The sequence below is a fragment of the Egretta garzetta genome, unplaced genomic scaffold (assembly GCF_000687185.1).
Source record: "Egretta garzetta isolate BGI_Z169 unplaced genomic scaffold, ASM68718v1 scaffold206, whole genome shotgun sequence".
Classification (NCBI taxonomy): Eukaryota; Metazoa; Chordata; class Aves; order Pelecaniformes; family Ardeidae; genus Egretta; species Egretta garzetta.
In genome coordinates, this window is record NW_009259984.1 from 1,574,526 (window position 1) to 1,588,715 (window position 14,190).

Genomic DNA, 14,190 nt, shown 5'->3' on the forward strand with positions numbered 1-14,190 from the left:
TAGCTGTCTACATCTGCTATGGATCAGGACAAGAACATATTGCTTAAATAGAATGTGTACCTGGAAAAACCCAGGAATAAAATGTTGGAGGGAGAACAGATTCTCATTGGTCATAGTTTCAAATAGGCATATGAAATAGATGCGCAAATGTATTAATCAACATGTGCGGTAAATGGTACTTTTTTGTAGAAGGAATATTAAAAACCCAGTACAACATTGTAACATTAAGAAATAAAAAAGGAGATTACATAATAAGCCTAAGCAAAAACAAAGAAACTAAGTATTTTTATTTAAAATGTGTTAGGAGCATTCTCCCATTCTACTTCACAATTTTGACAGCTGTTAAGATTTAATGTTTAATCTCATTCAATATCAGGACTGTTCTTGAAGAGATATTCTGCCTATAAACAGAAGATTTTCAAAGTTACACTTATTTTCAAGTCTCCAGTTTTGAAATTTACACAAGATAACAAAAATATAGTGGATAACATTGCTTTAAGCAAAATCACAGAAAGTATTTAATAGCTCTAAAATGGAATTTCTGGCAGACATGTGGGAGAAACCTCTCCGCCACAAATACCATCCTCCTCATTCTCCCCCTTGGTAGCAGTCACCCCATCCCTACCATGGGTAAGGGAAGGAAGTGAGCTATTTGTGGCAGTATTTGGCACTCCATGGAAAATCCTAGGGAGCACCCTGTGGCCTGATTTCTGGACCCAGAAGAGTAGATAATACAGATCTTTAAAAGTTATGCAGTCAGTAAGGAAGATCTCATGCTCCTACAGCTACAGGTGGTTGTCACTCATCAGTAAGCAAAAAGGTTAAAACAATTAAAAATTCCTTAGTGCCTAAGGTGGCACGCAACACTGATTTTAAGCTTTTGCTTGGGTGATGTTTCTTTTCGTTAGAAGAGTGATAGTTTGTTAATTACTTTCCTAGGCTGTGCAGGAAGAACAGCAGTATAGCAATAACTTTACAGCAGCTCAATTCTCTGAATGCAATGCTGACCCTGCTTTCAGCTGAAAGTTGGACTAGATAACTTCTTGAGGTCCTTTGCAACTGGAATTATTCTATGAATGTTTTATGAGATTAACTCATTAATTGTGAAGGGAATTACTGAAGAGCTTTCATTCATTGTTACAGTATCGTGGTGTTTTGCTCTGCCTAGAGGGGTGGGAGCAAGATGGAGAACGATGTCCCCTTTCTGCAGGCCTCTGTGTCACAGAATTGGCAGGGTATGTAAAGCGCACAGAGCGCACACACCAAAGAGAAACAGATTCTGGTAGTGATTCTTGTCCTGTTAATGTTTAGCAAAGCTGGATTGGGCCTTTACTTGCTACACAGTATCAACTGAGCCCATAAAGAGTAGTTGCTGGGCTTTCAGTTTTCACAGTAATTACTGCTCACCAGAATTGCAGATACTATCCATTAATTACTTGTTGTCGCAACAGTGGGGAAAAAGAATTTAAGTCCTTATGTTAACAGAGATTCTTTGGGTCTGCATGAATATTTTCATTAAGCCTTTTCAAACATATTTAAGAAAAAAACCGTAATCACCTTACCAGAAAATCAACTGGATCATCTGGCCTGATCCTACAGCACTCATTTATTCCTTGCATAAGCGTTGGCATGACATTCTTCATTAAATAGTTTCGTAGTGGAATGGACTGAGCCTCCAAAAACTCTTGTTCTTGTCTTTTCACTTCTTCCAGATGTTTATTCTACAAATAATGAACAAAATTGTAAAGAATAAGGTTGATAACATCTACCAAATAGCATTTGACTAAATAATAATGGTGGCCTAGAGAAAAAAGCAGTGTTAGAGGCTGTGGACAGAACTTTAAAGCTCACAACTTGCCAGGAAAAACTATGAATTGCTTATTAAATTTAGAGCATGTGGCACACTGAGGACAAAGAATTGAACATGATGAAAACTGAAATAATCTCCTTAGTAAAATGATTTTATTTTTCTCTCTAACATCTAAAAGGAGGTTTATTCTGCAGTCTTCCTGCGGTCCATAAGATATTTGGCAAAATTGTTGGAATACACTGTATCACTTCAAAAATTATTACTGTTGCAAATGCAGATGGTTTCTTGAGGAGTCTTTGAACTGGAGTGGAAGGAGAATATTTTTACTCAGAAGAGAGCCCTGACTCTCTAAATAACTGTAAAATTGTGTTGGTTTTGTTTGCTTATTTGTTTTGGGTTTGGTTGCTTTGCTTGGTTTTGGGTTTTTGTTTTTTTATTTTTATTTCATTTATGTCAGTTTTCAAGGGGGATGAGTGTTAAATAAACTAAAACCATAGTGAATTACATCTGTTTATGCCACCTAAATTTATTCTTGAATTCAGGTTAAAAAAAATACAGTAATTACACTCAAGAAGTAGGAGGGGCAGGGAAATAAAACTGATGTGAGTTTTTCTTTCTTCCACTTAATAGCACTTAATAGCATGCACACTTGCAGTAGTTTTAGCTAGAAGATTACTCAAAAACATTTTTATTGTCCTCTCTTCTCTCATTTTCTTCATCAGTAGCCTGAGTCATACCTATATATGTGCTTGTACATATCTGCCTGTATACAGCAAGCAGATGACACTCTGAAGACCACTTTTCTATACTCAGGGCATAACACAAAAGCAATGTTCAGATTAAACTGACGTACCAGTACCTGGAAAAGATATTTACCTTATTCACTCAATCCAGGAGTGCTACTGAATAAATCCTGTAAGTGGTCTTTGGTCACAACCCAGAGACAGCAGCTAATCTACAGTCTCAAGGGCAAATGAATAGTTGCTTAGATTTCCTGAGAATCTTCCTATTTAAAAGGATAAACTTAAGCATTCATTTTATTTAAACACTTTATCTTTGAATAATGCACAGTTTGCTCTCTTGAAAGTTAGATGGCTTTGGATTGAATATAGCTAAAAATGTGTTAACTACTCTTACTAATCTTTTAGACAACTTTACAGAGAGTACAAAATGCTATTTAATGTTGAATGAAGCTGTAAATAAGCGTAGAGATAACAAAGAAAACTTATTTACAAGCCAACATCAAAGCAATGTAAATGCTTCTTTAAAAGTGAGTAATTTCAGGGTATTATTTCCCCATAGATGTCTATGAGCATCTAAATGTGAGGAAAGGATTTCTCTGTGGGATGATCAGTTTGTTTTTAAATAGCTCTAGAAGAAGACAATAGAGGAACTGCCTTCTGGTGAAACAACCTGACTTCGGGTGCGAACAAGGACATTCTTATAGTATGCATTTCAGGTTATTTACCTAAAATGTTCTTAGGTGTGGCAAAGTAAATTAGAAAAAAGCATCATCTGCAAATCCTGTGAGGTCAGGTAGCCTAAATACCAAGTACTTATTAAAGTATTAGCAAACAAAAAGCACCCTTCAGACTGCATCGGGTAGTTCTCACTGAACTGACCTCAACTGAGCTCTCAAAGGTGTTTCTCTTGCAGGTTCAGAAACCTTTCTGCAATGCAGACTGGAATATTTATCAATATTGAGTTAAAAATCTTATTTGAAAGGCATGATAATTAAGACTTGGTCAGCTGCTTAAAAGTAAAGTGAGCAAAATGCAAAAGTCCTAGAAGACTGGTTATGGAAAACCGCTGTTCATTATAGTAGGTATTTATAAACAGTAAATTAAAAGAGCTATGACACAGCAACAACAAGGAGAGTATCATAAAAGAATTTTAAAGACATGCTGATACCAACATGCAAAAAAAATTCTATGTCTGTAATAAAAAAGAGAGTGTATCCTTTAGGCTGGGCCACAAAACGCACTGTGAAGGTAGTCTAACCCGTATCTAAAGTACGATATAAGGAACTAGAGAATTTATGCCACACTTTCTAAAGTGCATTTACGTAACTGATTGCTGGAAGCCATCTAAAACATATAAATAATAATGGTTTCCCAAAAATATGTATTAACCTACCCACTCTTCCCAATTTGCCATCCTTTCAGCCCTTTCCTCAGCTGCTTTACGCTCTCGATCAGCTTTTTCTTGAGCTTCTTTGACAAGGTGTTCCTCAGCTGCTTTGCGTTCCAAAGCCTCCTTTTCTTCGTCTGTCAAACCATAATTCCGAGGTTCCCCAATTTCTTTGACGATTTCTTTTACAATAAATCTGTTCTCAGGATCTTCAAATTTGGCTACATCTTTTAAACAATATAAGAGAGAACTTTTCAAGGCTTTTGTCAATTATCAATGGACATCAGTAAATAACTGCAAGACCTAAAAATATACAGTGTTCTCATTGTTTGAATTATCAAGTATAAGATGTTGTTTTCAGTTGCTTATGAATGTCAATTTTTTGCTACACAGAATGAAGTTTTCTACATCTGATTTTCTATACTAGTTTCAGCTAAAATAGTCTATCTTTTTAAGATGATGTAAAGGAGAAATGTACTAAAATAATTTTTACAACTATTCTGTTTATCAGTTGCAGCTTGCCTAAGTTTTGGAACTTGAAAATGAGGTCATTCAAATATATCTACAAAACAAATCTGTAGCTTCATGTAAGAGCATAGACACCGAGCAAGAGTTTCCCTTTAATTTAATTTCTTCTCCCTTTTAATTGCTGGAGGCTACTTGCATATTCAACTTGCAAAAAACAGAAGGAAAAGAAAAACCACAGAAAAGTGGGGGCTGTCTCCAGGGCTTTCTGGGCTCTGTATGCATTCAGTGTGGGGAGGTATCTGGCAGAAAGGGTATAGAAACGTACATGAAAAAGAGGAAGAGTGGGCATTTCAGGTATCCAGAGAATAACAGAGATAAAGGGATTGTTCAGTGGTAAGGGACTGGAAATGTAATGGCACAGAAATGGGTAAGGAGAGCAAGCAGAGGAAGGGGAAAAAAACAGAACAACTACAATACAGAATTTAGATGAGAATACAGTAGTCCACAGTCCTCTGTTTTATGAAGTTATTTTGAAAGCCATTGGCAAAGCATGTTTCCCATTTCTTTCTAATTACTAATTCAGACAGAAGATTGCTGTCCAATACTAACACCATTAATCCAAGAGTTTAACTGTTTGTGATTTGGACCTGAAGTCCAAACTCTGCTAACGAATTGAGGAGAAAGCTAACAAAACTCTACATGATAAAATTTTTTTACAGCCTCTTCTTTCAAAAAAATCAGGAATTACATTGCTGAAGTATTCCAAATTACAAGAATAATTCATTTTCTGTGTCAAGTAGAAAGCATTTTTTTCAGCAAATTTAGCTGCACCTAGATGTATAAACAACTTTTCTAGTCATTTGAAGTATTGCTAAGAACTGTCTCAGCATTGAATTTGAGGTCTGAAAAACTGCATTTTTTTCTTAAGTGGCCAAGTAAGATTACAATGCAAGTATTACAGCAGTCCTAAATAACTGCATTTATCCTCAAAGATAAATACGTTTAAAATAAAAAAATTAGATTAGCACTGATGCTAATTGAGAGGAAAGATCACTAGAAAAGGAGTTCATAAATTAAGCTCTTCAAAGGAAATTGCTGTTATAACTTTAACATGCCTTTTTGTAGATGATCTAACATGCCTCTGTCACCATCCCCAATTTGCAGACAAGAAAAACAAAACAGAAGAAAACTGACTTGCAGACTTTATGCAGTGAGTCACTATAGCAAAGTAGGGTTTCCAGAATCTTGAAGCCCACTCCTTTGTACTCATCATATTTCAGACTCAGAAAAAATAATAATCATAAAAGCAATTCATAAGGCCATATGTTATGATTTTCTAAAATTAAGGTGGAAGAAAGATCTGATTAATTTGAGTCAATATTTAACAAATCAAGCATAAGTTTTTAACCATTCCCCACTAAATTCCTTCAGAATATGATGAGAAAGCAGGTGGCACTCTTCTTGAATCTAGTGCTACTTGATTCTATGGATCTGATAAACCAACTGGAACATCAACTAGAATGGAGGGGTATTTGCAGAGCTGAAGGTTCCTCACTGAAGTTATTTTTGTCATCTGTCCTTACCATTCTACAACAGAAAGCTGTATGTTTGCATACTTTGGTGGGTAACAATCAGTGATGTGAATATAGGTAAAGAGCCAGTTCCCGAGATAAACAGGACCTAAAGACAATGCTCCTTTGAAGATGAGAATAAACACTATAACCTGAATGTGAAAATCATCTGGAAGTCACAGTTGTGATACTTTGATAATTAAAACTAGTGGGCTAGTGAGTTTCCTTATTTCGAATGGACTAGAGTAATCTTTGGGCATAGTTCTTAGCAGAAAACACTGCAATATTCTACCATGGAGTAATACACTTCACAGTGCTCTGCTACACTTCCTAACAACACATGTATGGTATTATTCTCAAGATAATTTCCATGACTGACATTAAATACAAAACCTTAGGAAATCAATTATGACTGAGGCTGTTCAAGAATTAACTTCTCATAACCCATCTCAAATAGATATTCCAAATATCAGCAGTTTGATTTTAGTTGTGGGGTTTTCCATTTGTTTTTTCACTCTCCCCCCCAACCCCCAAACATTTTTCCTAAGAATGCTGTCACCCTGATCTCACTGGTTTTGAATAATCAGATTATAATAATCTCAAGATTTCCCAGTGATCATAATTTTCTAGATAGTAGGGAAGACAAATTTTCTCACATACGGGTAAAGTGCAAAACAGATTCAGTCCTAGCCTTCCACCTTTAATTTCTAATTTTTTTCTTTCATGTTTCATCATTTACAGATTACCCATATATTGTCATGACATCTGAGGATAAGTCTAAAGAAAAAATATAAGCAACTGTAACACTGAAAGTCCATGAAAATATACTATTACGCCAGTCTGGAAGGATCCCAGTGCAGAGGTCTGTAACCTAAGTAATAAAATTGTTTTGATCATTTAGCCTATAAAAATAAACAATTAACCCCCCTATTTTGAAAAATAGGTTAACTGTACAAGAACAATTCAGAATCCTGATGAGTATATAGGTATTTTTGCAGGTATATAATTAAATGTTTGTTGTATTTGTATTCTGCAATGTTAATTAAAAATATTATTTATATATCTATACTTAATATATGATCTTCACAAGTGTTAAATTTGTAATAACAATTTTTTAATTAATATTTTATATACTAATTTCATTATTTCATACCAATAAATTGAGGATGTATTTCAAGTTCATCAAAATAGTTGAGAACAGTCTTATCATCTGTGTTTAACTCTCTGAAGAGATTCAGAGAATGCAGGAAACGGTCCTGGGTATAATGAGTTCCAGCAACAACTCTCTCTGGCAGATTTATTATTCTGTTTATAAGGAATTCATCAGATGCGGTCAAAGAAATAACAAATTCTGTGAAGGAGAACAGATTATTAGCGCCCATATATCATTGGTTTTCCTCTGTCTTACCTATTTTGTGTTAATAATAAATTTTAAACCACAATTGAACATATATAGGTATGAACTGTGTATATATCTTTACAGAGAACTTAATTTTTAAATGCTTGTATTCAACTTCTCTAGCTAGAGCAATCCAACAATATTGAGATATGTCTGTAAAGAAGCTACGAATTCCAATTTCACCAAATTCTTTCTTAGCACTAGCAACAAGACTATTCTTGCAATAGGCAGCACAAAAATCTTAAGAACAGCAATGCAGTGTAGTCCAAATTTTCTGAAAAAGCCATCATACAGCCAATACATGTAATAAGTATAAGAAAAAAAAATAATCTTATGAATAGTGCAGCCAAAGCAGCAAGTAACACGGGAAAATTTAACAACTCACTTGTCTAGCAAGTCACCAAAAGTCATGACTCTGTATTGTGACTTTTAATCTCACAAATAAAGGTGTATCTGCTGAATTAAAGTAAATTTAAAAAATTGCATAGTACATTAAAGATACTATGCCACCACATGTAATAAAATGTAGTGTCAATGTTATTTTAGTACTGCTGGTAGACAAAACCACCAGAAATCTTTCCTGCATCTGTAAAAAAACCTGTCTCCTTTCTTCCCTTCAGAAGTCTCATATTTGTAATTTCATTAGGCTGAATCTTGCAGTATTTTATTAACTCAGCAATCAATTTGTATGTATTAAATATGACTTAATATAATTTATCACAATATATTCTGATATTTCTATTAACATCATTACTCAATACTACTGAAACCTGTTCATTTAACAAAGCCAGGAAGTAATTTTTCTGATATCAGAACAAAATTTGCAGAATCAAGCACAGACACAGACTCCCTCCTGGCTCCTCCCCCTAGGAAAACTTCAAAAAACCCAAAAACAAACCCAAGAAAACCTCCTCAAACCAACAAAAATCCTTTCTGGACCATTCTGTTTTCTAAACAAGTTTTCTTCAAGGTTGAGAAGGTGTCTTCTCAAAACAGATCCCATGCCTGAGGTCCTTGTTATGGGAGAGAAAGTGGTACTTCTCCAGACCATCATAATAATTCATTCACATTTCCTCTTTTGAAATGGAGGCTAAAAGTGGTTTTCTTTATGAATAACAGAAATTATTTACTTCAGAAATCAGCAATTTGTAAGTGGCTACAAACTTGGTAGTAGTCTGCATTTTCAGTCAAACCTTTGCCCCCTTCATGTCAGTGCAAGGGCTAAGGAATTTTTCAGAAAGTTCTGAATTTTCTTCACTTCCACTGAAGCCAGTAAATTATCATTTACTGAAACACTAAGCATTTGAGATATTCAACCTTTACACTATCTAACTGGACACATCTTGAAATGCAAAATATGCCAAATGTATTGTTTGAATGTAATCAAAACTTCCAAAGAAATACAGAACAGTGAAAACACCAGTATAAAGCCATTTCTGCATAGATGAAAACTGCACTATTTTAATTCCCAATTTAACTGATGCATTAAAATGGATTTGGTAACATTTTTCAAGATATCACACTAAAGATAAACTTACATTTTTTTAATATGCCAGGTTCAGGAGCTCATGTTTATTCCATTAATAGCTGCTGTAATCACAACAAAGGCAACCACTACTGTTGTTATGAGACAACAGCTGATGGTATTTTCAAAAAAAGATAAAAGATAAAAAACAAAAAACAAAAAACCACCCACAAACTGAATGAAAACCTTCGTTTTGATTAATTGTTCACTTTCAAATAAGAGGGCAGCAGCATTACATGAATTAGATATTTAATTTAACATAAAATAAATATGAACAGATGGACTGATATTTTAGTCTTCTCGTTGGTGGCAGCAGTACTTGAAAACTCTGTTTATCTAAAAAGAAATCTATCAAACTCACCAGGTGTGATTAATTCATCAAATTTTGGTATTTTGCCTTTAATTTCTTCTTCATCTTCACTTTCCACTAAATCAAAAGTAAGAAATTATTGAAATTTTTATTTGAAGCAACAATATCATCATATTTGTTAAAAATGTGCCCAGTAGAAACACAGGTTTGTCTATATTCAAGTTATACTAATTGTTGGAAATTAATGTAACCTGGACACCAGTTTAGAGAAGTCAGTAATTCATGCTGCCAGACATCACAGAATTCTACACTAATATTTTTTTGCCTATACAGCAGAACTATGCACATGCATACACAATTTTAAAATGTGTCCGTACAGCTGTCCTGACCAAATACATTATTCTGCCAAAACCAAACAGGGCTCAGAACAGTGAGTAGAAGTGTTTTACAGTAGCATGGTTAAAATGGTTTCTGCCACTACGTGTCTGCTCTTCTGAATAGACAGTAAAACTGCTTGAAGAGCATCAGCTGTGCATGATAATTTACAGCCCAGCATATTAAGCTGAACAAGACTGGTTTTTGTTTTCTTTCAAACCTCATGATGTAATTTACATATGGAGATGATTCTTGGTCTTAATGCATGGACAGTGCTTGCTCACAATTTGAAATGTATGTTGCAGAGCTCCTCTGAAGTCATATATTTACTGTAGCTGATCTAACACCCCCATTCTAATCTGGCTCACAAAACATGTATTGGTGCACTGGCTGGATCCCCTCATTAAGCGGCCCTTAAGTATTATGAAGAAATTCTGCCTTAGAGCTTGCTTTAGTGGAGTAGACCAACAGAGAACAAGAAAGCATCCTCCATTTTGTGCATTTATGTTGCCAGCAAAGAAAATCTGAAAACTATCTTGTGCTTAAACTAAATAAAGTGCATTACAATCCTTCTTACATGTTAGACATCCTGTGAAAACAACTTTGTGTCCTGAACTGCAGTCATTACAGTGCTGATGCACTTCAGCTACTATGGCACTGAGAACAATAATGACAATGACAGTATCAGCAGCAATAAAAACAAAAGCATCAGTACTTACAATTAAAAAGGTCTTCTGCCTGGTCATAGGTCTCCGGGAACCCATCTAAAACATAGCCCTGATTCCTACAAGGCATAGATTTGAGCTTATCCTTCAAAAATGTAACAACATACTGATCATCTAGACGACCTAAGACACAAAGGTTAATAGGTACCTAGTTTATGGAAAAGAGATAGCTGAAATTATTTTACTAACATTTTAATTCATTTATCAGAGCAACTTCTATTTACAGCCTAAAAAAATTTATGTATTTTGAGTTACTATTTGTGTGTTACACATTGGCAGTGATCTATGGAATATAAACGTGTAGCTATAAAATAAAATTATATTTGTGTTTACAAGGATATAAATATTAGAACATTAAGGATACTAAACATGAAGTTAGGTTTTTTTAGAATAATGTAGTCAGATTTTAATAGAGGCAACAAAGAAATATTTATAGAAAAAACCAAACAATAATTTTCTATTTACAATTAGAAAACAATTACAATTTGAAAACATGGGATAGGTTTTACAAGTTTCATTTTCAGATTTATAGATTGAGATATGAAGTGGTTTATTAACTTGGCCTACATTGTTGAGCAAATATGTGGGAGTGAAAAGTTTGGTTTGACCTGATGCTTTTGTCGTTTTGCAACCATTGACTCCAGTTTCCTACTTTATTTTGCTTTGGCTTTTAAAAGTCTTAAATATTTATAAACCATTGTAATCATAAAAGTATGTTACTAATTTAAAAGGCATTATTATTTTAAACAACAAAGCAAGGCATGCAGAAGAGATGCTGCCATAGATCTCATTACTGAAGCTTTTGAGCGTGTTACAAGTTCATTGCTTTGCAGATACACGAGATCCAAATCAGGTAAATGTTTAGTGATAGAATGCATTTTTAAGGGAGATCACTCTATACTGCATGGAAAATGTCAAGCACTAAGTCAAAAACTACATGACTTTATTCATAAATAGATGATAATCAGTACTTTTCAGTAATGGCAATTTTTATGGACCTTTTTCAATCTGCACAATTTAAAATTTTTTACAGGCTTCAGTAAATACTATTTACTTTTCCAGAATGGTCAAAATGAGGTATAAGGTACTCTAAAAACCCCCACAATCTCATATGACAGTGCACTAACTCTTTTTCTTACTAGAATACTTTTCTTCTTTGAAAATTTGTTAAAGATATGCTTCACTAACTTTTTACTTTATAGTACATAAATTATGTTCCCTGTTCTGAGAAAAAAACATGATGTTTTTAAAAAAATCTGGCCAAGCGTCTAATGCTTCAGAGTATACTGTTATTACTTATATATAAACTTATAGGGTAAAAAGAATTATAGAAAATATATAAAGAAGTAGAAAGATGGAACTTGTACAATTAAAAAAAGCACCACAGTATATAAAAAATATTTCACTTTGATATTCAAGGTATATAATGCATAATGTAAAACATTGTATTTGATTTTTAAAAAAGGTACATAGAAATGGGCAGGGCATGATTCTTGCTTTTAACAGGACATAAAAGTTCTAAAGCACCAATGTACTTCCTAATTTTCCATTTGCATAGGGTTGCACTAGTTACCTAAATCCCACCTTAGTACTTCGTATTTCCTACCTGCATTCTGTTCCATGCTTTCTTTTATTCTATCTAGTAACTCGTGAGCTGCTTCTACATTTTTATCCTCCTCCTCTTCATCACCTTCTCCCTCTTCTCCCACGCTGTCAGAGTCCAGTTCTTTAGGAGCCACAATTTTCTCCTGAAGACAAGACCAGACATATGAACAGTCTCAGAAATCCCATAGCCAAATTTCTTTTATACACAGATGCAATACAAGGAAAAAAGTTGTTAAACAATTCATTTCACATATGCTCCTGGACAGTGAGATACTGAGCACCCTTCAGTCTCTAAAAAGAGTTCAGTGAGTACCCCAGAGTTATCAGTACGTCAAAAGAGATTTCCATTCTAAAAAAATGGAATTGTAACTAATTTGTAAATGATGCCAAACATTTTAGAATCACAGATATTAAAATAATAGCAATATTAGGAAACAGCAACACACCAGATTTGTTATTGCTTCAGAAATCACGTCATTTATCTTAATGTGATGTAGCTTGTAGTGTTTGCAGAGCTCTTCAGCAATGGTAGATTTGCCAACCCCAGGAGGGCCATGAATGCACACTTTGAGAGGCTGGAAAAAGATAAAGATATTACATCATTGAAACAATATGGATGTTTTTATGTAAAGGGAACAATCTTTTTACTATAACAAATAGGAAATAGCAATTATTATAATTAAAACTGAAAATATGTATTAGTTTTATTCATTTATTTATCGCTCTCCTATATCATCAGCAGGCTTTGAGTAACACAATTACTTCATTTAAATGGACAACTTTGCCATTGGAGAAAAAGCAGGCTTCTACTTAGTAGAGTCACAGACCAACTTATGGTGGCACTATTAGTGTTTGAATGATCAAAGAGACGAAACACAACCCCATAGATAGGATGCAGTGAATTTTGGAATGAGGTGGCAGATGTTCTACTATACACATATAATAGCTCTATTTCCCAATCGAGGTAGAGTTGCTGTCATCACAACAGTTATTTTTACCTCAAAAATTTCAGTTCTGTCACAATCTTAAGATATTATTGATTTCTCTTTTCAGCCTACCTGTCCCATGGATAAGTGTAATGAAGAGTCCAGTATATACTTATGAAATATACTATGCAACAAATGCAAAATCATACGTCATTAACTGCCTACCTTAATTCAGTAAAGCTGAGAGTGCAAACTGCAAATTTAAGAGAGTAGTGACAGGGACAAAGGCCCAGCTAGCCTTGCCTCTCCTTGTCACTTGGTATGTGCATATTTTGTACTGAATTTTTTTAATTACATGCATACATACTCAGATGCAGTAGCTTAACCCAAACACAGATCTGATAATCCTTTCAGAGGTATGCAGGGACTTTTAATGAACAATCTGGAACAACAGTAGCTGTATTTTGTTTTACAGTGTGTGAACTCTTGTTCAAAGCCTGAAAATATTTAGACGTGCTGAACAGCTTTATCATACCAATCAATCAACACTTGGATGTATGCAAGCATTTTTCCACACCTTTCGATAACTTTCCCTATATGTTTGAATATAGAATTTCTAAATATTAAGCTAATATATGAAACAGCAAAATTGCTCAGTGCATTACACAGCAGAGCAGGGTAAAAAGAAAGCTACATAAAATGAAGGACACAAAATACTCACCTAACTACTGACTATTATAAAAAAGCTTAAATAAAAGATACACTTATTGTGTTCTTGAAGCAAAATACACCAGGAATGCCATATATTGCAGACAGAAACTAGTTTCAGAACAGCAGCTTCTCCATCAGGAAGCTTATTTGCATTTACAGGGTTTCAGTTTTAGGCATAAAAGAAATAAAACGTAATGATTATTGTTTTAATTAATATTTCCTCTTAACTTCTTCAGTTTAATTTTCAGTTTTTATATTCACTTGCTTTGCATCTGTATCAGTCTTCCATATATTTTTACTTAAAGAAATTAAAGCTTGTGTTTATATAACCATATTTATTGGGGAAAAAAAGAAAGGCACGCTTTAAAATAGCATGCACCAAACCATTACCAGTAATCCTCGACTTTGCTTGTATTCCTTGACGATTTGTTCAATGTTCTCTACCAGTCCTGCCTGAGCAACCCACTTAATGTTGAAAGCCTCTTTCAGAAACACAGATTCCATTCGCAGATTCACAAGCAACATATCCAAATGCATTTGCTGAGAGAGAAAAGCTACATTTATTTACAGACTTAAGCTATGCATGTTAAAAAAACACTGTTAGCTTAAACTATACACAAGAATGGAGGGTTGAG

General features: G+C 34.2%; 1 protein-coding gene across 1 annotated transcript in view; it reads right to left on the bottom strand.

The window, feature by feature from the left end:
- Positions 1 to 362: 362 nt before the first annotated feature.
- Positions 363 to 14,190, bottom strand: part of AK7 (adenylate kinase 7) — a 26,625-nt gene continuing 12,797 nt past the window's right edge. Inside the window, 9 exon segments of the mRNA XM_035896013.1 lie at positions 363 to 401; positions 1,563 to 1,721; positions 3,947 to 4,167; positions 7,133 to 7,330; positions 9,265 to 9,330; positions 10,308 to 10,436; positions 11,920 to 12,061; positions 12,365 to 12,493; positions 13,946 to 14,095. Of these exon segments, the coding sequence (XP_035751906.1) occupies positions 363 to 401; positions 1,563 to 1,721; positions 3,947 to 4,167; positions 7,133 to 7,330; positions 9,265 to 9,330; positions 10,308 to 10,436; positions 11,920 to 12,061; positions 12,365 to 12,493; positions 13,946 to 14,095 (1,233 nt within the window).